At 38.5% G+C, this 26,853-nt stretch overlaps 1 protein-coding gene across 1 annotated transcript in view; it reads left to right on the top strand.

Moving 5' to 3' along the window:
- Window positions 1–25,612, top strand: part of tmem8b (transmembrane protein 8B) — a 35,652-nt gene extending 10,040 nt beyond the window's left edge. The window contains exons 5-13 of the mRNA XM_067522036.1: window positions 58–326; window positions 3,936–4,318; window positions 10,528–10,624; window positions 11,175–11,298; window positions 14,919–15,061; window positions 16,397–16,575; window positions 17,616–17,762; window positions 21,660–21,776; window positions 24,517–25,612. Of these exons, the coding sequence (XP_067378137.1) occupies window positions 58–326; window positions 3,936–4,318; window positions 10,528–10,624; window positions 11,175–11,298; window positions 14,919–15,061; window positions 16,397–16,575; window positions 17,616–17,762; window positions 21,660–21,776; window positions 24,517–24,852 (1,795 nt within the window). The 3' untranslated portion in view covers window positions 24,853–25,612. The remainder of the gene's footprint in view (window positions 1–57; window positions 327–3,935; window positions 4,319–10,527; window positions 10,625–11,174; window positions 11,299–14,918; window positions 15,062–16,396; window positions 16,576–17,615; window positions 17,763–21,659; window positions 21,777–24,516) is intronic.
- The last annotated feature ends 1,241 nt before the right edge of the window (window positions 25,613–26,853 follow it).

Raw genomic sequence — 26,853 nt, 5'->3', positions numbered from 1 at the left:
ATTATTTTGGCCTAAAACGTGTGTCTGTGTGTCTCCTGTTTGTGTGTGCTTGTGAAGAGTCTTCATCCCAAATTATATATCAAAGGTGAAGGTTCAGCTGGTAAACTGCAGCACCAAGAACAAGAGTAGTGACAGTTGTCCCGTGGTGCTGAAGATAAGAGCACGGGCGCCGCCGGTGCATAACTCAAGTGCCCTCGACTGCAGGGAGTGGAACCCTTGTGAGTTAGACACCCTCGTACCTGCCTGGGAACAATGGTACTACATTCTGGTGGAGCGATACCTAAGTAACTCTGATGTATACTTTCGCATCGGGGTGCAGGTCACAGGTGCGTGTGTTAATCTACTTTTTCCCCCTAAATAAACCTGCATGATTATATATATATATATATATATATATATATCACAACAACAAAAAAGTAGTATTGCTTGGCCATCATCAGTCTGACCATGCAGGGGAAGGGCTCTTCAATCTAAAGTTTATTATATTCATTTTGAAGAGATATATTATCAAATTATTCAATTTAAAGTGGGCTTATGGAACTTGGGGTGAACAGCAGCTTTTGTAGCCTAATAATAATGCCAAACGTTAAAATATAGTGTAATAGTAGCACCAGCAAAAAGGAGTCAGACTGACTCAGTTATGTTTGTCAAGCGAGACCTTGTACAAGATTTAAAGCAAAACTATTAATTGTATAAGGGGAGAGGGGTTATTTCTTTTGACATTATAGTGATATTTAATCAATGTTATTGTAATTGACCCCGGTTTAGATGGAGGAGAGCAGGAAAAGGAATTTGTAAATCAAACATATATGTACATTTTAATTTGTGATTAAACTAAAAACACTAATCTATTGAGAAGAAGACATGTTATTCCACAAATTTAGAGACAGAATTTCTATATAATATCATTACCTATACTTTTACTCCTGCCAGGATACTACCACTCCAGTGGTCTGCATGCATGAATATTTAAGTGCTACACACAAGAATGCACATACATCAAAAACATCAGACATTCAAACTCTGGTGTCTTTTTTGGTGTTTCATAATGTGCATTTCCATTCTGTGTTTAAAAACAATAATTTGGGACAAGTCTCTGGCACATTTGGCTTTTACAGTATTAATGAATTGTTTTTTTTTTTTTTAAAGCACAATATATTAGCGCACCAGTTGCTTCATGTCTGAATGTGAAATGTGTGCTGGCAAGTCTACTCAGGGCTTTAGAAATTGTAAATTACTGTATAAGTGAGAGCATTTTAACCAGTTTTTTCCAATTAAAGTAAATCAGATAAGTATTTATAAGTGGTAATGTGTTGGATTTTCTCTTTTCTCTCAAATTGTTCTAATAAATTGTGATAACATTTAACGCCTCAATCCTTTAGCTGCTTTACTTCCAGTGTTCATTATTCTACTTCCCGCTGCTCTTGATTTGTAATTTAAGATGATAGTACTGTGTTTTTCTATAAACCTGAGAAATCATTAATGATGCCAAACAAAGCTCAAGTAGATTTCTGCAGCATATAATATCAAATATTCTAAATGACACTGCAAAATTGAAAAGGATTATGCTTTTCAATTTGCACAAGCATTCTTGAAAACATGACTGATTCTTAGGTGTAGTTGTGTCCTTTTATCACTGATAGGTGGAGTGGAAATTGGATTCTGGGCATGTATTTTGAAAAGGGAAAAAGGAGACCAGAGACAGCCAGACCATTAAGAGGCTTGTTCAAGAAAAGACCGGAGCTCAAACTGAGCTGATTCATATGGGTTTTGCTAAGAGGCCAGTGATACCACGCTTAAGTGCTACATGCTGGTTTTAGGGTCGTGGAAAGCTGAGATATTCTTTATGCCCACTCTGCAGGGATGGCTCACAAATCAGTGGGAAGTCCACTCCCATGTAGCGAACACCTCCCTCTGTTCAACACTGTACAATGCACTTTGTCACCATGGCAACACAGACACTAATTATTCACACTCTGTCTATCCCCCTTCCTGCCAGGCAGATCTTACTTGACCTTTTGTGGATTTAAATTGAAGAACACCTCAGGTTCAGGGAAAAGACCATCTGGAGTCTTCACCTTCTCCTGCTTTCTCGCTGTTATCGGTTATTGTTGTTAAGAGCCGTCTCAGAAATATGTGCCCTTATTTGAAATCACTCCAATTTACAGGTATCACAGCCACTGCCTAGACCGAGAGTGGTAAAACTAGGCTGCACTTTATTATTTATTATTGTTGTTTATACAATATCTTCACTGCAGGTGTCTTGCCCTCAATAGATTATTGGGCATTGAAGATAGTTTATTCAGTCATGAAAGCAAAACGAAGCCACTTCTTTAGATTGTGAATGTTATCAAAGAATATGTTTACACAGCCCCTCCTTTCTTACCAGCCCACAGTTGGTAATATACAGTTCCAAAAAAAATGTTTTGGCACTAATAGATAGATAGATAGATTGATTGATAGATAGAGAGATGCTTTATTCATGCCGACGGGAAATTCACTGTTTGCAATTTCCTGGTTTTCTGCATAAATTGGTCATGAAATGAGGATCTGATCTTCCTCAAAGTCAAAAATAACAAGTGCAATATTTTTAAGCTCATAAAACACAAACAGTCGTGATCCTTGGTGTCTTTAGTGAAAGAGATGGTGGCAAATGGATGATTTAAATGGAGATGATTTGGTACTGTATAGAAGTGGGCATCCAGCTAAGATCGCTCCAAAGACACAACGTTAGAATGCTCGATGAGATAAAGTGAACGTGTTCGTTTAGCTCATCACTGGCAGGCTGCAGCTCAGAGGAAACTGCGTGATGACGCCAAACATTGAAATAAATATACTACAGAATGGACTGGATTGTTGGAGTCGCTCATCAACGGCCAAAGCTCAACCCAGTAGAGATGCTTTGGAATAACTGTGAGCCGTCCAAACCAGAAATCCTAAGAATATTGCTGAGCTGAAGAAGTTCTGTAAGAAAAAAATGGTCCCAAGCTCCTCTTGAATGTGTCTAATCCACAACTACAGGAAGTGCGTGCTTGAGGTTAATTATGCCAACAGTTGTTTAACCAGTTATTAAAACAGTTTTCATCACTTTTTACACTTTGTTTAGTTGCTGTGTTCAGTAGACATAAAAGATTGTGCTCATCAATATTGTGTTTGTTGATATTTGTGACTTTGGTGAAGATCAGATGACATTTCATGACAAATTCATGCAGAAAACCAGGAAATTGCAAACCGTGCCATTACTTTTTCTTGCAATACACACATAGGCACGTGCAATATATTTGATTATTTACTGATTTTACACAGATTGTATTTGTTTCAACTGCAGTTATTTGCCTCAAGCCTGCAATATTGGTATTTCATTATTTTTAGGAGGGCTTCAGCTGCCTGAACGGACATCAAAATACTTCAAACCCTTTTAGAAACAATGCTATGCAAACAAGACTGAGCTAGAAAAGACTTTGAAATCCCTTTCCCTTGGGGATTGGTGGTATTTTATGGTCCTTTGCCAGTTTCCATCAATGACCACTTTGCAGTGAGTTTCTTTGTGCTGAGTTAAAACATACTGTGTGCAATTATGGAGAATATTTGTCTCATTAAAAAGCGTGTACAGTGCTGAACCTTGCTGTTATATTGTGGAAGTGAGCCAAAGGGGATCACTTGAAACATTTGCAGAAGAATTGGTAGCTTAGCATGTATAATAATGCATGTAATATAACTGGTTTAGTTAGTATAGTCATGTTTGTTTGAGATTTGACACGGATTGGTTGTTTTTTATTGACTTGACTCTGTTTTATTGAAATTGACTCACAGATTATTACATTACACAAGACTTTGCAAGGTACATTTAAAGCTTTCTGAAACAAACCACCAATTAAGCTCACTCAGGAATCTGATTTGCTGATTTAATCTGTGAATCTGTCTCTTCTGAACAGATTGCTCCAAGCCCAATTTGTCTAAGGACCAAGCACAGTCCAGCTCCTCCATGAACATGCCTCAGTCTTTTGGAACAGCGATGGGTTTCTCACTGTCTGACACACTGTCGATGGCAGCCCTGCCCAGCCTGTCACAGAACGCCAGTCACTTGCACACCTCAGAGGACAGCATCATTTACCTCGCCCCCACCGCCGACACTAACAAGTGCTGGCCAATCCGTCCCACTCTGCGCAATGAACTGGACACCTTTTCTGTTCACTTCTATGTCTTCTTTGGTCCGAATATATCAATTCCTCCAGACAGAGCAGCTGTGTTTGCCATCAACTTAATGCCCGTTTTAGACAGTGGAGGAGTCCTCAACATGGAGCTAAAGCTCAACATGGTGAGTTCCTCAGATTACACTACTGCGTTCCCAGTAGCCATTATTCAAAACACAAACTCATTACACAAAACTGGACACCTGCTGTCGCTCAAGCTATGATGCATTTCTGGAAGAATCGTTCACATTTTTATACAGGAAATACATGGTTGGATTGTAATAGAGAAGTATAGAATTAGTGAGTGGAGGGAAATCTCCAGCTGACAAGGGTGAATAATTGGGCTTACATGTCTGGCTGAGCTAGCCTGCTAAATATGGATGCTCGTATGGCTGAAGACTTTGTAGTGGCAACTGAAAAAGACCACAATGAAACAGGCGCCAGTGTTTGGGCTTGTGACATATGTCTCTAATTAAGAGCAAACAAAATACAAAATTCAGCCAAGCAGGATCTGATAAGTCTTTGTTAAGCTGTCCTTCAGATAGTAATACCATTAGGATGCACCTGCAGTTGCTCTGAACGTCTACAGGGAGCCAGGAACTGGAGCGCTATAGGCTGGCAGATGGACTTTTAAAGATTTTATTTGTAATAGAAGGCAAACCAGCCAGTGTTGAAATCAGCAGAGGATGAAGGATAACTCAGATATCTTTGATTGTTCACTTCAAAGGAATATCCTGACATTTTGGAAATATGCTTTTTTTCACTGTCTCCCTGGGAGTTAGATTGATATCAGTTTCCTCTCTCTGCATTCAGAAAAGGTTTTGGTCAAGGGCATCTTTAGCCTACAGTACCTGTAGCTTGAAAGGCCCAAAGCAGGGGGAAGACCCCAAAAATAAAAATACCCTTACTACAGTTTAAAATTAAGTAAGCAACTGCACCACTAGGTCTCAGTCATTGTTTTAGTGCTTTTGATCAGCAAATTTAGTTGTTTTTGGAAATATAAAAAAAAAAATCTATATTTTAAATCATCGGGTTTTGCTTGTTAGAAATTTCAAAAGCTCTAAAACAGCTACAGAATGAACCTTGAGGTGAGTTGCTTTAACCACTACTGTTTTCCCATTTTGGAAAAACTGTATGTTTTCCAACAAACTTGCCTCCAATAATTCAAGAATTGCGTGGGGTTGTTCAGAGTTAAGAACATGTGCAGAGCCAGTGTAAAAGTACTTGTATATAAGAAGAGCTGTAATAGTTTTGCCAGTTAATTGATAACTTGACTGATAGATCTGATTTGTAGTTCCACGTTCTAAAATATGGACATTTGCTACTTCTCTTCATTAAAAAAAAAAAGAAAAATTATAATCGGCCTCTTTTTAACTTTTTAACTTTCAAGTAAGGCCCTGATAACCTGCCACAGACATTTGTTATTACTATTTTCGAAGTTTCTGTAAATAATGTCAGAATGAATTGATAATAAAAGAATAACACGCCTCTACCTGTTAAAATAATGGGTTTGAAGTATTTAAAATGCAGCTTCCATGTTGTTTCCTCTTGCTCCTAGAATTTGTAATAAGCTAGACTAAACACATCTTTCATCTCTACTGAACACACAGAGAGGAAATTGATAATCGATCTTGTCATCTCACTCCCGGTAAGAAGGAAAATAGGCATATTTCCAAAACTGTCAGAGAAAAATACTATCAAGGAAATTACAATAATTGACCGAATAATTCGTTTGTTGGTTTGATTGCCTGGTTGACGGGTAGATTAGTGGCTACTGTCACCTCACAGAAAATTTGCCCTTACCTTTTCTTTAGAGTTTTCATATTACGCCCCCTGTTTATTTGTGCTTCATCCTACAGTGCAGCCATCTTGTTTTTATGCCTTTGTATTGTCGATTTTCCAAACGTCATGCATGCTTGGGCAACCACTGACCCCTTCCACCCTCCATTCCATGTCCCAGTACAGTCATAAGTCTTTAAACTCGGTTGATTTTTACTCCGTGGATTCTGCAGATGTCACAGAGACAGTATGCTGTGATGAAACCTGGTTGTGATTGTTGTATGAGCTGCGAGATGTATTCTTCAGAGAGGGTGTCATGATATATTATTCTATGGACAGTTTTCTCCCCCCTTGGCGATGATCTGTCACTTGCTTGTCACAGGCGCAGAAGCCAGTCAGCCGCTGCCAGTGGGGGACTATGGCAGATTTGCAGGGCTTTAGGAGACAATAACTGGAGCTGCTTGTCTGCCTTGTATCACTCTCTCTGAAAGTGTGTGAAAGGAATGCATATGGCTTTTATTTCTGGTGATAGCTCAACTTGTAGCGGATCGGTTTTATCGCTTTATATCCATTTTTCAAAGTTTTCTTTAGGTACAGTACAGTAGGACTTTTTCAGACAGAAATAGTAAGACCTGAGCATTTGTCTTTAAGACACTATCAGTGTATGCCTTATGGCTTACAGTTGTTCACAGTATGATCTACCAAGTACGGAGGCCCAAAAGTGACTTGAGCAATAAATTACTATAATCAGTCTCTGTGGGATTTCACTGACATTTTTGTGGTTATTGCAGCCTAAAAGGCCTGATTTCAGGCTTTTCGAAAACGATGTCATGCATGCTGCAATGTTTTTATGATGTTTTAAATCGCGAGGTCACAAAAAGCCACAGGGGATTAGTTGAATTAATTGTTGCATTACATCGAAGATTCCTGGAGGGACTGATTAATGAAAACATTTGTATGATATTTGAAGGATAAATGCAATTTGCCAAAAATACAATAAATATTAAAAAAGTATACGAAACATACCACCATTGTTAATTATTAATTACCCCACAGTCAAAACATTAGCCTGTTTTATATTTTACTCATCAAAATGTAAAACTCATCATGGAGTTTACTTGAATTAGTTTGGGCACTGGGATGTTCCCCGTTTAGTACACATGCCATTTTCATCCATGTTCTTGAATCAGTTGGTTTTTTGTCCTCAATGGCACATGTCATCAGCAAATCACTTGGGAAATTCAGAAAAGCAAAAGTCACACGAGTACACAGCAGAGATATACACGCATTTATTTTATTTAATCTTTTTTTGTGTGTATCTTCTGCATTTATGCGATTAGAGTTGACGTGTCTGTGTTGCTGTTCTAGAAAACTTTTCGAACAGATGTTTATAAAGGTAAGTAAGGTTGTAGCTTGGATCAGTCATTCCCTTGAGCATTGTATTGCAGAAGATAATGCTCCTGAGTGAATTATGCCCCTGCCAATCACATCCTACCATCATAACTAACAGCTGCATAATGCAGCTGGCATATAAATCACATTAATAAATGTGATGGATGTATAGTGTAATAGCAGTGTTCTCAACAACGTTACAGTGTTTTACAAGTGTTTTACAAGTACCAGCAATAAATAAAACCCCAAACAAATTAACATAACAACTCCAGACATGAATTTAAAATAGGTGCAAAAACAGGCAAAGCACAACACGAATTGAACATAAATTAGCAACGCCGTGAGGACAGAAAGATTGAAGAAATGTTTGAAATCCTTTTCGAATAACTGCCTAATGGACAGCACAGATGCATTGTACTGAGGTCAGCTTGGGAGGAAAATGATATGAGATGGAGTTTGGAAGTCAGGCTGAGCCTTTCATAGTTATCAGTAAAATCTTAATTTCAGCTCCACACAGGCAGGCAGAGCCGAAGACAACAAACTGGTATCTATAGAACATGAATGGTCTACATGATAGATTTGAGGAAAGATCAAATATATCTCAAAACAATCATCTGCATCTTGAGAGCATCTTACTTCCTTAATTTCATGTGTTTCCTGGTGACCCAGGATGTTTATGAGCCCATAACGTTAAAGGATCATTTGTCAAGGTGTTAACCAGCGGGATGTTAGGGGTGTGGTAACATACTGACTCTGAAAAATTCTGCAGGCTGCTTTAGCTCAACTATTTCTAACTGTGAGAATTAACAGACTGCCAGGTGCAGAGTGAGCTTCATTTCAAGTTCATCAGAATTACACCAGCTCTTTGTGTTTGACCATGTTTGTATGTGCATGGATTTGGTTCAGTGTCACATACACGTTAAGTTACAATATAAATTTTTAAGTCAGTAATTTCATACTTTTTAGTTAAATAAAGCAATATGATTTGGTCTCATCGTCACTGTGACATGATGTCTTTCCCAATATGGTCATTGCATTGTTTCAGAAATGCCTGGCCGGGGATGATGAAATGATTAGAACATGAGTCTGGACAGACATGCATATAAACTGCAACGTGACTCATTGGCAGAGACATACATCTTACAAATTCTAGTTTTTTGTTTTTGGCTCAGTTTTCCGCTCAGGGCTAGGTTTGCGTAAGACAGTTACAAAGAGCATGAATGCAAAAGGAGTGTTGAGTCATAGAAGACCTCTGTTGAGCTTTAACTGGGTCAGGAGGAGGGAACGTATTTCCTCCTGTCCCACCCCATTAATAAGGCAGTAATTAAAAATATCCATTGTTTGGGACTTTCTGAACTTTGTTTGCATGGACACATTATGGGGAAATGGGCCCCTGGGCACAAACATGTAAAAACCTCTCCTCGTGCATAGCAGCAACGTTTATGTCCCTTCAGCAACATTTTTCAGGGTAACTCAATTCTTACTGTAAGTGCTGTTATTAGTTAAAAACTGTGCCTGCACCTGGGTGACTCTTATTGAGCTCAAGGGGAAAAAAAGAATATGAGTACATTCATGCCAGTGGCTGTGTGATGATATACCTATCAGGTAAATGCACATCAGCATACAAAAATGCTTTCATTACTATCTGAACATGTTTATAAGGTATAACGTTCACCATGTCCATCAGTATTTTGGTTTAGCATGTCAGCATGCTAGTGTTTTCTAAATTAGCATTGAACATAAAGCAAAGCTGATGGGAACTTTACTTATTCTGCAGAAAGCAAAAGTAGCGAACAAAATAAAAATTTGATCCCATGATTGAAAATGAATGAGAAAGATGTTACTGCAGTTTGTCTTCTGGGGACTGTAAGTATTTGTATCGACTTTCACAGCAGTCCTTGTGCAACCCGTTGAGATAATTCTGAAAAAGTCTAAAATGTCAAAAGGAAACCTTTGATCATCAAAGCAATGTAATCAAAAGAATCTTTGGGAAAATAAATATTAGTTGTAAAATATATCAGGTAATGGAAATCAGTAGAGTGATTATGGATACGGTATATTTCAGTCTGGACCAAAGTGGCAGGCTGACCAGCACAACACTTAAAGGCTGGTCAAATAAATGAAAACATCTCTGCTTTGACCGATAACACCTACCAACACGTAAAACCTCGGCTCAGGGGCTTCATGACCCCTTTTCCTGCCGTGTATCTTCTGGGCCTGATAGATATAGCATGCATGAGTGTTTCTTAATCCTTCATCTTGATACTGTGGGGGACTCTCTTGAAATGCCAGTGGTCATGATTGAGTATTACTACCAGGAGAGTGTGGGCCAGATGGCGAGTTTAGGAGGCTTGAAACCTCAGCACCTGGCAAAGTGTTTGTTGAGTCATTGCATTAGTCAAATACTCTGCCAACTCTCTGCATATACATTATGCTCATTTTGTGCTGGGGGGGGGGGCGATAGAAATCTTATTTATTCAAGCAATAATTGCCTTAAGTTATCCTCACCACCAAGTCTATTTCCCTCCAGACTCAAAGCAAATACATGTAATAAGCCGGAGTTTGTTTTATGAAGTTTGTCTGTGCGATAGAAGGACTTAAACTTTCTTTGATTGCCAGTTTCAGGTTTAGTAATGTGGCTGCACCTACAGTAATCTTCATTCCTGAAGACAGAGACACGGCGAATGAATTAGAACGAGGAATCTCGAAGCTGATGAAGTGTCAAATGTGGTGCTAGAGTGCACACTGATGCTTTATGAACACATCAACTATTCCTTGGTGTTTGTTCTCCCGTTGTATATTTACAGGTACAACAAATTGAACTGTAGTGGCCTCCGATCACACCTCTGCAGAATCAAGCAACTTGTTTAACCATATGCAGTTCCCAGCGCTTGAATAATTCTCCAGTATTTTTTTTTTCTTTAAGCTTGAGCGTGTTAATGTATAATTGATGCTTTAAGGAGATAAACTTCATTTAGGTGCCTCAGGCCGACACAGGGGGAGCAGTTTCAATTGATTTGTTGGTTTTAAACGTTACTGTCTCACAGCTGAGGTGGAATTAGATCTGAGGTAATCATGAAGAGTGTTTGTTCGCCAGCTTGATGGCAGCAGATGGTTGATGGTTGGATTGATGAATGACGTTTGGTTATGTTTCCTCCTGCAGTCTACGCTAAAAGGAGCTAATGTCACAGTGTTTGGCTGCCTCAACCATGGGATGCCTCTTTTCATGCAGGAAAACTCATCACTGAAATGTGAATCAGGTATGTCCACTTTACCTTGGATCAAATGGTCACAGTTTCAGATATTTTGAACTGCAGAAATTCTGACGTGACTTGATGCAAATTCTCTGTTTGGAGCCTTTTCTTGCTAATGGTCACATTCACTGATACTGAACTTGCTTCATTTGGTTCTAGTTTGAGATGTCTGTGTAACTGAATACCATAAAAGGTCCCTACATAAAAATATCTCTCGACTTCTACATCCCTTGGAGGAACCTTCAGTTCAGATGATGTCATCTTGTTGATCACACTACAAAATTTGTAATTACGGTTAACCTGCCTTTCTAGAGCTGCTCCAGATGACATCATCTGAAATCCTAATGTTGAAAAACTCCTCTGGGTGATGTCATTTGGAGGAGTTTTTCAGCTAGAAAGGAAGAAATAGCTTAATAAAGGGAAGTCAGAGGAAAGTTTGAAAGAAGAAATAACGGACATGTACACCCTGAACTAAAGCTACAGAAAGCAAGTTGATTTGTTTTCTGAGTAAAACTTTTTCAGTTTTAAACTCCGTCATGTTTTTCTTTTGTTGCAGAATCAGTGGCTGGGTTTTTCCTTTCTGTGAATGCCTCTGCGAACATCACTAAACTGAGGATTCCTTACCCACAAACGGGCACCTGGTATCTCAGTCTGCGCTCTCTGTGTGCTACTGAACATGGGTAAGACAATTAGATGGTTTCTGCAGACATGTGCTTCACTGGGGAACTTTCATTCAACTACTTTTAGAACTATTCATGAAAAAAAAAGGTTTTGAGTTGTTAAAGATCGTTGATTTTGTTGTTATATGGTACCAGTAGGTGAATTTTTAACAGTACTTTTTAACCTGTTTCTGGTCATTATGCTATACTAAGAGTTTCTGCTGATAGATATTTAGAGTATGTGTAAGACTAGCATCTAATTCCAAAAAGATTTACCCACATTTTCATATGAAATGCAAACAGCAGTGCTGCCCGTATGCTCTGTAGTAATTACCCAGAACGTCTTCAAGATTTCCAGTATACAAGCAGAAATTCACTGAAACTAGCTGAATGACTGTTGCTCATAAATATTTGACAGTCTCATAATCAGTTCTTTGGCTTAGTCCCAGTGCCCCACAGCAACCTCTGTGAGACAATATTTGTCGTCAATTACAGGAAGACAGTTGCAAAATAGGACATTCAAGATTTCTTAAAAAATTCTCATCATATAACAATCACTAGTTTGTTTACCAAAGTTAATAATGAAGGTGCCATGCTCGCTGTTTAAACAGTGCAGCCACCCTCATTCAGCCACGTCCTCTACCATCTGTCACACCGCAGATTCATTTCAGATTGGCTGAAATGGGCCTCTGGTGAATACCTAGCATATGACGGGGAAAAAAAACAGATTTTTCATTTTAGTACATTTACATATTTGATTTTTTTAAACAAATTGATTCAAATATGTCTTTTCTGAAAAGGGCTGAAGACCTGCATACTGAAAATCCACCCTTAAAATAGTTTTGCAGGGTACCAAGAATTTTTGTTTGATGTGCTGTTTTTGTGTAGTTCTGTAACAAAAGCTATTATTTTGAGATATTTCCAGGGAAGCTACAGTCTGTCGAACTGCAAAATAAATGTTCTTCCTAAAATCCTCTTTCCAAAAAATGAATAATGACGTGAGATTTTGGTACTTTTTCCTTACAATTATGTGCCAAATTCACAATTTATAAATGTGGAAATTTATTGTAAAAGAGACAGAGGCACAAGTTTTTTCTGCTTTAGTATACGAAGCAGACCATAATTGTAATAGGGTTGACAGCGAGACGGGTTAATCAAAAGAAAGGATTTTATTAATTAACTAAAAACAACAGAGGGCAAACAAACTAAATCTTGAGGGAGGAACAGACAACACACACTAACCGAGGGGAAAACAAACTAACTAGGCAAATGATAACATAGAACTAACTGCGAACACCAACATGAAAAACAAATAATCAATTATTATTAATAATAAACTAAGAATGGGAACATGCAGGGATAAAACAGGGAAAAACAACTATGAAAAAAAGGGCAAACAGAAAACCAGACAGTATAAATCATTAACAAAAACTGCTGCCTATACAGAGACCAGACAAAACAAAGAATCAAATGCTAAACATGACTTAGCAAAAGACAAAGGACCAAACTTCCAAACTAAAACAGAAGTTAACAAACAGGGACAAGCAAATAATAAATCCTCAATACTAAAACAGGATCAAACAAACAGGAATAAACAAACAGGGACAAACAAAGGAGAAACCAAACCTTAGACCAAGAGAAATCAGAGACCAACCAACAGTGGAACAAAGCAGGCAAATGAGACAAACAAAACAGAACGAACTGGCAGGGACTGTGTGGAGAACTAGTTTTAAATAAACAGGGGAACAACTGAAAACAATCCAAAAAAAAAAAAAAAGCAACCAAAAAGACAAGCAGGAATTGGAACTAAGTTGGTACAAAATAAATGTACAAGACAGGAAACAAGAAGTAAAACAAAACAAAAGTCCAGAATCATGACAATAATGGATTGCAGCTACAAGATCTGTTAGGGTTTTTGTATAGGGCACAGCCCTTATCTCTCCTAGAAAATATCTTGTAATCTCTATTGTTCTTTCCACCTGCAGTTGAATCCACAGATGAATGCAAGGGGTACACACACGTTCCCTGAAGGTTGTTTAAAGTCAGTGTGAGAAATTTCGGAAAAAGAGATGGTGGGGAAAATGTTTCTGTTAAGTTGTCCAACTCAATGTTTTTATGAGTTCTTAAGTATTCGCTATTCAGCAGATTGAGATGTTTTGCCGAAACGTTAATGGCAAGAAAATGTGAACAGAATTAAATTAAGCTGATTTTTCCTGGGCCACTTAGGAGTTCCAATTGAATTTGAATAACAGATAATAACAGATGGTGTGGGACATGGACTCGTCCTCACATGGAGAGCACTGCTGAGGTATGAAAATGTGGAAAACATTCACATAGCTACATAGTCAGTCTCCACACTTGCTAAATCAGTCAGGTCTTCTTAAAAAAGAAAAGAGGTAGTGTGAATGACAGGTGCTCTTCAAGGCTACAATTAAGTTGATTGAGATAACTTAAAAATAAAAAACTGAACAGCTGTGTCAATTAAAAAGTGGGTTCTGAGAAAAGACAAAGAAACATTTACAGTATTACCATCTGGAGTTTCATTCTCTGTGACTGATTGTAGAAGCTAGCAATTAGGAAAGCTACAATGTAAGCACAAACATACAAGCTTTTTCATTTATCCCATAAAGTTTCAGAGATAAACAAATTATCGGTCCATTGAGCAGTTGTAAGTTTCCAGTCATGTACGCAGCATAGAAAAACAACACACTACATTAAATTGTGTGTATTCCAAGTCAAAAGATTTAGAATTTGTGATCCAAAGCACTGCCAGAAATACAACAAAGAAGACAGAAGTCAAAAATGAAGCAGACAGTTGAAAATTCCAGGTGGACTACTTAATTGAGTTACATAATGAAGGTTAAACTATCAAAGTAGAACTCAAGGTTCCTTGTTGGTCTCTAACACACAGACATCATTTGCGGAAAATCACTTTTGTAATTGCTTTATGAAGTTGGAGATTGCACAGGCCTGGCAGAATAAAGTTGTTTGAAGTCTAACAACCCTAAAAGTACCTTTTGATCTCCAAAGTGCTGAGGTGATGAGAGTGCATAAAACAGCAACACTATGGTCTGCAGAGATACTAACAACTCTGTGAGGCTGTAAGTTTGCCAGAGCTCTGAGTGAAATATGATTGTCAGCATGCAAACGTGCTCATTGTGTAGTTATATTAGAGCATTTGCTAATTAAGACTGAGAACAAATTAAAAGGGGAGGCTTATGAGGATGTGATAAACAGCAAATTGGAGATGTTGATCTGTTTTTGGTGTTGTTATATAAATGTCCAGAGTTTTTACAGTTCGTCTTTAGGATGAGGGAGAAGTACTGTACATATACTACTTCTGTACTGCACGTACGTCCATGCAAAATTTAATGACGATCAATTCAGTGGTAGAAATATTTAAGTGCAGGACAGAATGACATCTCTAGATGCCTCTGATGTGGCTAAAAACAACTACCCACAAATTAGAGGTCTCGCTTGAGTGCAGACCCTGTCAGTTGAAATCCATTTTAAAGGTGAAAAAGTACCAAGTTTCTGCCTTTACACTGGTTAAAAAAATACCTAAATCACCAGTAGTGCTGCAGTTTTTTCCCCCATGCTCACTGCCTTCCAATGTTCTTGCTTGTCTGGGACTTTTCCAGATTTGAGGCGTGCACCAATGTCACCGCTGAGGTGTATATGCGCTCGTACCTGACTCCATGCATCAATGACTGTGGGACATATGGACAGTGCAAGCTTTTGCGAACCAACAACTACCTTTACGCTGCATGTGAATGCAAAGCAGGTACCAACTTACTTTAAAAATCTATTGCAGTGCTTACATGGAGAGCTCCCTCCTGCTTTGCTCTTTTTGTTGATTTGCGAATATGAATTAATTTCAGCTTAGGTGGTCTATTTATGTTTTCTTTTAATTTGTTTTAATGTCCATTTCATTTTGAAATTGCATTCACATTCAGTAAACCGTGGAATCCAATTAATAATACAACAAACCAAGTTGTTTGATAGAAGTAAGGAAATAATTGTGTAAATACGGTGTACACTCAACAGTGTCTTTAATTATTAATCAGCAATTCAATTATTAGCAAAAAAGCATGACCATGAATTCATAATTAGAAGTGATTATGAGAAGACAATAAAAAAAGCACGATTTGTCTTTTTTGTATATAAGATAAGATAAAACTTTTATGAGGAAATTGGGTCATCGCTGCAGCAAAGAATGCCTGTTGGAAAATACATCATGCCAAGTGACAAGAAAATGGAAGAGAGCAAGGTGGGATGGCACAGGTCATTCTTCAGAATTGAACTGACAATACAATGATTAAATTGTATGTGCGCTCTCCAGTGAGTCATAAGGCGGCATGGTATTAATCTTCTAATATTAGCTGTTTTGATAAGACAATAAAACACGCTCCTAATTATGAACAGCTTTTCAATAAAAGATGATCTTATGAAACTAAACAAAGCGTGTCCTCTGAGGCTTTTTTAAATCCTGCCTTTGATCTTCTTTTATCGGAGCTGGTTTCTCTGCAGTTAAATTCATTGTCATACTTCATATGTGTGACTCCTTCCTGGCAGGCACTTTGCATTCAGCACTTGCCCTTGGCCCGTCTCACACTGCAAAGCCTCCGTTCAACAGTGCTCACGAATATTTAATTCGCACTGTCTTATCCAATCCACCACTTGATTAGGATCCAATTCAAGTAGCAAAGCAGGGATGTTTTACCATTGGAGAGAGTTCACAGCAGGAGGCTCTATTGTGCAAGATAAACAACTTCACGCATATCTGTTTTTGATTATTTTTCCGAGAGGAAAATGTGTGTTTATGAGAAAGGGCTGATGAAGGATTCATCTTGTCGAGACATAAATATTTTATCCATTTGAAGAGACACTATGAAGCAGAGCTTTTGAAACAAATTGATTCATCTATAGTGGTCTATTCTCATCTCCTCAGCTAGAATATTTAAGAGGACTTTTCTAAAGTTTATTCAGAGTTTAAGGAAGACGAAAACAGCTTTGACTCCAGTTTTTTCTAACCTGCAAACACAACATTCTCTACTATCTCAGACTCTTAGATGATTACTTTCTTAGATGAGCACACATTATTTTCTGTGCGTGTTAGGCTGGGATGGCTGGGGATGTACAGACAACTCAGAGGCCTACTCCTACAGTTTCCAGCTCCTCTCTACCCTTTTGCTGTGTCTCAGTAACTTAATGTTCGTCCCACCTGTGGCCATTGCAATTCGAAGTCACTACCTGCTGGAGGCCTCAGTCTACATCTTCACCATGTTCTTCTCTACGGTGAGTCCAAGCCAAAAATGCAAAGTGGTCCATGTTATGCACTTTGTAAAAAACAAAAAACTAAAGTTGAGCCATAAAATATGTGTGGGTATGAAACAAGAACAAGTTAAAGCTGCCGTCTGGAGGTTTTGACCACTAGTTGGAGCAACGTTTTAACACACGGGCAAGGCAAGAATTCTGCAAGTTAGCAAACAGTGAGCAAACGCAAATATCTCAAATTTCCCTTGCCAAATGTTTAATGTAGGAGGAAATGGACTCAGCATGTAATTTTTTAAATAAGGTCAGCCCGTCAGTTGGGGTCACACCACAGGGGGTTTGTCAAAATAGCACAGGATCATACTGCAAGGTTTAACTTAGTTCACATTTTTGAACTAGGTTGCAACATGCAAATAACTGCAACATGACATCAGCCAGTAAGATACTGCACTGGCCACCGCAATACAGTTAAATGCAATTTGTTTTTTGAAAAAAGGAAATTGTTATTGCTTTGCCAGGATTTGCTTTTGGGCAACAATAAGACAAAACCAAAAAGGACCTATACAGTAAATTTGTCTGAAATGGTTTATCTGAGTCGACACCACCTAGAGCCTGTTATATTCTATATTTAGATAGTTGAACAAAAATGTGGACATTAGATGAGAGCACTCACTTATCTGTAACAAAATGGTAAATGGTCTGCACTCATACAACACTTTTCTACCTATTGGTAGTTAAAACGCTTTACACTGCTTCTCGTTTACCCATTCGTACTCACACGCACACACACACGGATGGGGCCAACACTCAGCGGGAGCAACTAAGTTGGGGTTTAGTGACTTGCTCAAGGACACTTCGACATGATGAGCCGGGGATCGAACCAACAATTGTGAGATTGATGGACGACTGCTCTACCTCCTTCACCACAGACGCAGTAGATTGTTACTATAAAAAATAGTTATAACGTAACTGAACAATTATTTTTAAATCCTGCAGCTTTGCAGTGTGGTATTTTCCTGTGTCGCATGTTCGTTGAACTAACTGCTGTACTTCTTTATATACAGTTCTACCATGCATGCGACCAGCCGGGTATTGTGGTCTTTTGCATCATGGAGTATGACGTCCTGCAGTTCTGTGACTTCCTCGGGTCACTCATGTCAGTTTGGGTCACTGTCATTGCGATGGCCAGACTAAAGTCTATCATCAAACAGGTAAAATCTCTAATTTAATGTAGTTATCTTTAAAGGAGAACCACAATAAAAATGAGAGCATGCAGTAAGTGTGAGTTTGACCTCATATTTGTCTAGTTTAATAAAACCTGACTTTAAATGGTGTAAATCAATATGTGGTTTAAATGTGGGACTTTTGACCTGTCAGATAGATTCTGCTTTACAGAAGTGTCAATTCTAGAAAGTAAAGATCTAATCTGTAGCAAAGGCTTCAATACAATGCTGCTATCATCCACAGCGCTTTCTGAATAGATAGTGATTCATCATTGTATCGGCCCCTTCATACAGTATTTCTGTGGTTTCCATACTTCAATATCACCACCTTTAGCTACACTCACAAAAGCTGTGACTGGCTCACTTATATTTCTAGATGGAGAAGATCAACTCCAGCCCTCTTTGATTTTAGATGCTTTGCCATTGCTTCAACCAGATATCTTTTGACCGTCACAACACGTCCGCTGCTGTGTGCCGCAGTCTGGCAGAATATCAGCTAGGAGCTCCATGTCAATGGTGGACAACTTGAGATAAGCCCTGAAGCAAAGAGGGATTAGAGGTAGAAGGAGGGGCTGTAGAGCTCTGTGGGAGAGTTATAAATAAGTGCTACATATGCCTCAAATTTTATCAATAAATGAAGAGATCAATGTGTTAGAATAAGAGACGCATGGTGCTAAATTGTCTGGCTGTTGACATATTGCGGTGGATAACAGTAAACACTAACAGGTGCACCTTCTCCCTGGGTCACTCCCTGGCTGCACACCAAGATGGAGCAGTCTCAGGGAAAGGGTGTGTGTATTGTATGTGTAAATGTGTGTGTATGTCCATAAATGAAACAGAAAGAGGGGAGAGAGCCGGGGGGTGGGGGTAGCTGTGGGAGGAAGAGAGAGTAGACTAACATCTGCTGTACTCTATGGAGTTTTCAGTTTTGCTGAGCACTGCAGTACGCAGTCACTAATCAAATCGCACATGTCAGGACTGGCAAGTGGAACTGTGTGTGTGCGCGCGTTGGTGTTTGTGTAGTTGAGAGAGGCAGTGTGCGTGTTTGCTTGTTTATGACCACAGCAGGAGCAGTAGAGGGTGAAGGACCTAGAAGCACCTCATAGTGGATGGGTGTACTGTGGGTGACTTTTGTGCCTCCTAACGTCTAAAAGTGCTCACAAATATGTTTGCCGAATACTGTGTCTTGCAATGATCTTTTTGCGGCTTCATATTCACTAAAGAAAAAGCTTTTTTTGAATCTCAACTTGCTAAACCTTATTAAGTCATGTGACTCAATGTAACATTGTCTTTTTTTTATTTGCACACAAATGGGGCAGCAAAGCTCTGAGACTGGTTCCATTTAGGTTAAAACCTATTTGGCAGTAAACCTATTTCGGATCCAGATTTAATTACAGCATCTCGTCTCCCTCCTTTGTTGACCAACTGTGATAACATTGTTTTCAACCGAGAAATTTCTGAGATCTGGATTCAGCATGACATTAAGCTTGAGTGTTCAGACAATGTGAAAAGTTTAGCCAGATGATCTTAATTTAGTTGGAGGTTGAGGTGAAATTGAACCCACCTGAAGTGTCTGCTGCAAAGAAACTTTTTTTTATTAGAAATGAGTTTGTCTCCCCTGTAGGATTTAGAAACCTGCTTAATTAAGTGACTGCTTGTGTTTCTTGCCCTGTTAAACCTCCTATTAGTGATGCTGCAACAGATTTCAGCAATTAAAAATAATATATGAGTTATAGCCACTAAAAACTAAAAAGCCAGAGTTAAGTCAATGAAATGTATTGTATATTACGTTATGTTACGTATGTTTGATGAGGAGATTATGATAATCACATAATCTTTGTACCTTTGTACAAAGATTTGGAATGAACATCTGCTCATTTTTGTTTTTTCAATTTTAACATTTCTGATAGCTTCTGAAACCAGTTCCTTTTGACACTAGCAAAGGGTATGTTGTAATCCATACACATACAGCATACATAGGTCTATATCACTGTACTGTATATTAGTGAGCATGTAGCAGCTAAAAATAGACCTCTTACCAGAAGCTCGTCCATCACGTTGACACATAATAATAAATTACAGAAAAGCCCCTGCTTGTCAGCAGCCATGCGTTCATGCCTGCATACAGTACACATATACATGCATGTTTGGCTGCTATTGTATGATCCAGCGGTGCAGTATGACTGATGACTGTTGCTGCACAGAGTCCTAGGGCTGCACCACGCTGTTCCTCTCCTCCTTGGTCTGTGCCAATTAGTCCTGTTCTCCTGCAGGCGGGTCATCCCTCCTCTGCTCGAAAATCCCCAATTTTTCTCCTCACATTTCCTACCAGACAGAAGAATGCAGACCCCAGGCATTCTGGACAGGCTGAAGTTCTCCCAGAGCATGAGTAGCACAGCTTATTGATTTTTTTTTTCCTTCTCACTTTATCTCTTTTATATCCTGTGGCTTTGTGTCAAATTGTGAGGCTGGAAAAAAAGTTAAACTACTATTATTTATAGAATGGGTTTATATTGTTAGCAGTCTTTGTTCTATTGTGGCTCTCACTCACATAGAGGAGGTTCGTTTGGAATATCACTCTGCAAAGCATTTTTGAAATACTAATTTTTATTCAGTTAGTTTGTGCACTGACCATATCCCCATTAATACTGTTTCTGTATAAAGGCTTTTTAAATTACCTTTTAATACTTGTTTGCTGTCCGTTATTATCTGTGAAAGCCAGCTCCCGGAGTGGGTGTTATTTTCTATTTATCTTATTGTTGACAAGTTCCACAAAAAAGGCCATTCAGCAATGTTTTCAACCACCTTCTATTAATTTTTTAAACTTCTCTGCCTTGTTTGTACTCAACCTCAAATCAATTTATTACTTTAGCACATCGTTTTTAAAACAGGCAAATCGAAAAAGATGTGCATTATAGTTTTTAGCACACATCACTTGGTAAATGGTAGTAAGTAGTGCTTTTGTTAACAATCAGCTGCAGATTAATACACATTAGTGCATGGTTGCTGTGCCAGAAGATACAGTATGTGGAACTGAGTCAAAATAAGCCAGTTTCTGTGTTAATATGATTATAAGGGGAGCATGCCAGTGTTTTAACAGTGATAGAGGTCTATGACACAGTACAGAAGAATAAACTATGTTAGGTTCTGGCTACCCAGACAGTACTTGATTATGATTCATGGGTTTTGTTGACAATAATAAAAAGACAGAATATCTCAAGCAATCCATAAATTGAATATTGTTTTGTAAATTAGTTTGTTGGCAAGTTCACACTACAACTCCAAAAATAAGCTTATTCAAGATACAGTTTATTGTGCCGCACCACAATTGCTGGATCCATGTAACTACAGGCTAAGATATTTCGGCTTTGCCTCACTGTACCCACTGCACTACAACACTTCACTGAAGCACATCTTTATTTTTCCTGGCTGTTTGTGGTACATTCAGTCTTTTTTTTCCCCAGCAACACAGTTCTCCACTAGACCTCCACGATTGCACCAGCTGTGTTAGGGAAAAGTAGAACTCTCACATCCCAAAAAGCAAAACAAAAAAAAAAGAAAAAACAGGACACAGGTGCAAACCAGAACAAATAATAATAATGAAAGGATTGTCCATCTGCGGGAACCACAAATCATCTTCTGGTGGTTTAGTAACCTTCAATCATTGCTAAGGGTTTTGTGATGTAACTGCAAATCTTTTGTTACCACTTGTTTAACATGTGGAGAGAAGATTCCAATTTTCTTTATTGGTGGTAGTGAGATGTGCTGTTTTTTTGACCGCAGACACACACACACACACACACACCCTGTTATTTACAGGGGAAGTAGCATTGTTGACAGTGTTAGTGCAGTGCCATTATTGATCCATGTGGTTTTTTTGCCAAGGTGCTGTATCTGCTGGGGGCAATGTCCCTGTCCATGGCTTTGCAGCTGGACCGTCATGGTCTGTGGAATCTGCTGGGACCCAGTCTGTTTGCTCTGGGCATCATGGCCGTGGCATGGGTAAGAACTCATATATTTGCTGCACTGTAGAACAGTTTATTGATTTTAGAGGAGAATCTCACATGTTGCAGCAGCATAAGAGGCAACCTAAAAGTAAGAAAAACAGATGAAGAACTCTTTGAATAATAGAAATACAAATAAGAAATTTGAGAAATTAAAGAGATAAAATCAGTACATAGTCATATACAATGAATGCATAACAATACTGTACTGTACATGAACTGTACTGTACTGTACAACTATTTGTGCAAAAAGCTACTGTACATGAAAAGCTCAGTTTGGCTGTGTTTCAAAATAGTCCAACATTCATATGCACAAATTCTGCATCTGCCTTGCAAGGGATATATTTTAGACAGGATGAAATATAATTATTTTAATACATAATGTGTGTTTTGCATTCATAGACAAGCTTGTTCAGACATGCAGATGAAACATGTCAGGGCTGTCCCTCTTTTGTTCCCCATACCATTAAGTGTTAAAAGTACTTAATCCGTCATTTAAACTAACATAGGACTGGAACATGTGCATGGCTAAAAACTGAGGGTTTCTGACCAAGGAAGCTATTTTACATTAGCATGGAAGGGGCTTTAAAAGTTTTGCAGCCTGCGGGTATTAGTCATGGGTTGTAGTTCCATTATAAGTCAGCTTGTACTTTCACTGACTCTTCTCCAAGTCATAATGTGCTCCCTGAACTGAAAAGATAAAAAATAATAGTCTTTCAGGCAAAGTTCTTGAAAAACAAAGCCTTTAACACCAAACCCCTGACATGGGTTAGAAAACAAGGTTTGTGGCTTCCTCGGAGAAAGCTTTGCCTTGAATAAAGTGTGGGAGTTGTAGCTCTGAGTTTTATCTTTCTGTGAGCTGGAGAAACTGTGGAAGATGAAGTACTGTTTAATTCAACCATGTAAACTCTCTGGCTTTACCTCAGATGGTAGGAGACAGAATACTTTACCGTAGACAAGATTGGCTTGTTCTGAGATTAACAGCAGCACTTCAGAATTCATGCATGACACTTCTGTGAGCTGTAATTTAAATGTGAGAGGAGAGATTTACATAAAACCACTAGTTTATATTATTTTACTGCTATTCTTTAGATTTTGACACATTAGTAGTTCAATTATTAATGGCTTGTTGACATCAATGTAAAATGGAAATACCAACTGGGACAATGTCTACAGAAAGAAGAAAAAGACAAAACATATTGGTCCCATGGCAATGAAAGTAAACTTCTGCATAACAGCTCACTTGGATCTAATTCTAATGTTGCGGTTTCTTTTAATATAAACCGCGGCTCATTCTTTGATTACTTGACACTTCATTATTTATCCGCTGTTTGATAGCGTATGGCTGCATTTCAGCATTCTCTCCTCAGTGCAGCATCTCTGCGTTTGAGCGATGCACATTTTCTACAAGAGCCCTTTCATTTCAACTTGTCATGTTTCTGCAAAGCCTGGCATTCTGAATGTTCCCAGACACAACCGAATTAGATCAGTCAAGCGGAGGGCACAGAGCGTCTGCTGCTTTGCAGGGGTGTCATGAGCTGTGAGGAGGAGAAGAGAAGTTCAAATCTGTCCATGCCAAGTATTCCTAATTCTCCAAACTAAATGAGGTCCCTGACTTGCGCATGAATAAAATGGTCTGAAATTATTTGTCTTAACCAGAAAACACGCCGCTTCAAAAACACTTCATGTTTTTCTACGTTTTGACTTGACATATAGTTTATTATTAGTCTTTAACCTAACACATACACGAGATAAAAACTCACTCAGAGCCATTTTCTTGCTAGAATACATGTAATTAATTTAATCATTAGTGTAGGGATTCTTTATATAAATGTTTTAGGGAAGAGTTTTATACAGGCAATTAGTGTTTATGAGCCGATGAAAATAGAGATTGAAAACAATAACGAAGCCCTTTCTAAAATCTGGTTAGGAAGATATTAAATGAAATGTCCTGCACTTTCAGTAATTTTGTTCCACACACAGAAAGAATGAGCACATTTTCCAGCTTGAACAAAAACAGACAATTTCTCACCAAACAGAAAATGAGCCTAAACAACAGAACGGTTGAAGTGGTCACTGGCCTGTCAGTGATCAATTTAAAGTATCTATCAGCTGCTTATGATCATTGTGATGGACTGCAGCAGTAGGCATGAATCCAAATTTCAAACAATAAAACAACCAGGGATTTAAGACTCGCATGGATATATATTTTGCAATGTGACAACAGCCTTCCCAGTGGACATGTATATTACATCCCCAAACACCGTTATATGATAGAAGTACACATGTCCAAACAACACCTGTATACATGCCTGTACAGATATAATGTATCTAAGACATTTTGTGTGGTTGAAAATTACAATGAATTCAACAATTATCCTCCTGTGTTTGAAAATATATCTTAACGTTGTTGGCACTGTCAAGTTCTTGTCAAGTTCTATGAAAGTATGAACTGCATCCACCTTTTTTGCTGTTATTAAACAGTGGTAAACATGAGGTGTTCCCATAGGTGTTCCCATTGACATAACAATTCTTTACACTGGCTTTTCCCGGAAATCTTGCCAAAAACGGTGTAAAAATAGTTTTCCATTACTTTAAAAGGGATGTAGTGACAAAACTAAAGATGCTGGAAAACTAAGCATTACTGTATAAACTATAAAATACACACCTAGTGCTTTTAACCAAATTAAAAATGAGTCTGAATGGTGAAACATTTTATGTGTCTGTTGGCCTGTCAGACGGTGCGCACCATCCGGCGGCGGCGGTGCTACCCGCCCACCTGGAAGCGCTGGGTGTTCTTCCTCTTCCCGGGAACCATGATTGCCACGTCTGCCGTGGCTCTCTATGCCTTCGTGGAGACGGAGGAGAACTACTTCTACATCCACAGCATCTGGCACATGCTGATTGCAGGGAGCGTAGGCTTCCTCCTGCCGCCACGTGCTAAGCCTGACGCCAAGGTGACCCCACTGAAGCGTAGGCGAGGCTGCGGCTATCAGCTGTGTGTGAACGAGCACGAGGAGCTGGGCCTTGTGGACCCGGCCATCATCTCCATTAACAGCATCTGCACCAGCTGATAAATTCCCCACTCTCAGCCTTTTACCTTAGAGACACTTCATTGCCTTCTTTTACTTGGGAAATTCACACTCGGGAAATTAAGCCACAGAACTTGAAAAAAAACCAATGTAAATACTTTATTGCAAATGTGACACACTGGATCTTTTTTTGTTGTTGTTATTGTGATGGTGACTACTTTCAATACAACTGTTATTATCTATAGTTAAAGTTGTTCTGATGAATTGTGGGTGTACAGTGACACACTGTTGTTTGTGAATATGTATTTAAAGTCAAAGCTGAAACACTGCTGCTATCTGACGGTGACTGTAAAACTGCTTCTGTTGGTTATTTATTTGTGGTCTTATAAATAGGCCAATTATTTTACTGTTGGAGCACAAATCAGGGGGAGATGTGGGGGGACATTTATCAAGGGCACGGCTTTTCTGAAATTCTTTTTGAATATATCTTTGCACTGAGACACAAAAATGTTATTCTGTAAATTTTTATAACAATACACAATGGGCATCACAAATGTAAAACCTAGTTGTCATGTGGAATGTTAGACAGTCTTTTGCATTTGCAATGTATTGCTTTTACACGAATGTGCTGATTGTTCTTAAAGGGGAACAAATCCAAAGTCCAGCTGCCTTTTGAGAGAGAGGAGGGTGAGGGGGCAGGATTACTTCAGAGACCTCAAACCAAGACATCACCTCCCTGTTCTTTTCTGACAGGACCTCTGCAACACCACATTCATAAACAATAAATGTTTTCTTTCTTTGCCTCAGTAGTACTTCCTCTTTCAAGGCTTTTAAATGTAGTGCAACTGGTGAACCTCCCACAGACATCATATTGTAGTTCCTGGCTCTAATGGAAGCCAGTGGTACTCAGACAGTGAGATGAGATGCTGTCAACAGCGTCCTCCCAGGAATAGAGCAAGAGATAAATAATTCTCCCACAGAACAGCAGCATGAAGGCGGCTTCAGAGCATGCTGTCGATGTGTAGCCTCCCCCTCTCCTGTAAGGAAAAGCAGAGCTGTGAGAGTTTTATGACTCTTAGCTTTGTTCCTTATTAGGTGTGATCTAGCAGCAGCTCCTCAGTATTTATGATTCTATGTGCACACCAGGTATCAGATCATTTCAGAAAAGATGAAAGAATTTGTATGTTTTGGCATGTGCACATGATGTACAACAAAGTGACAAAAATCAACACGGCCTTCAAAAGAATAGATTGATGCAATAGGCTTATAGGAAATATGCTTGTTTCCTTATTCACTTCAAAAATACAGACACAGTTAGCAGTGAAGTGAAGAAATATTTTTCTTCATATAACAGAGCTCAAGGATTGTGAGCACTGAGCTTTCATTTACCCAGTGGAAAGAGACATAGATCTAAATAACTAATATAATCATCACTTCCTGACAGCCACATGCATAAATAAGAAAGCGTTGGCTAAAATGTCCAACATATCAACTTTTAGGTAATGATATGTCCATATGGCATTCAGCGACTTTTTCCGCTTCTCCTCAGTGTGAAAAAAAGAAATTCCAGTTATTCTCGATTTCAGAAATTTTATAGAAACAAAAGCTTCGTTTTATTTTTGAATAACTGAATGATTATGCTGAGAATCTACAGCACAAAATTCTTCTGAGAAATTGTTCTGATAGAAAATAAACACCCACACTCTCACCCCAGTGACCTAATCACCATTTTATATTCAAGTTTTGCGAGGAAAGCATTCATTTACAGTGTAAGATAGAAGAGGAAAAAAATAGTTCCTCATTTCTACTAGAGCTGCCACTGCTGCAGCAATTTATTTACTCTCTGCCTTAAAAATGTTAAAGAATGAGGTCACTGGAGGGCATTTAACGTCTTTATAATAATATTTCTAATTTAATGCAATGTGTGCAAAAAGAAAAAACATATGAAAAAAAGTGGTGTTGGTTCACTGTTCAAGTTGTTTTGAACTGTGGTTATAATCCATTTTATGATATTAAGAATTGTATATTAAAATGAACATAGTC

This window comes from Channa argus, chromosome 11 (assembly GCF_033026475.1).
Source record: "Channa argus isolate prfri chromosome 11, Channa argus male v1.0, whole genome shotgun sequence".
In the NCBI taxonomy this organism is placed as follows: Eukaryota; Metazoa; Chordata; class Actinopteri; order Anabantiformes; family Channidae; genus Channa; species Channa argus.
This window is presented reverse-complemented; position numbering and strand designations above follow the sequence as displayed.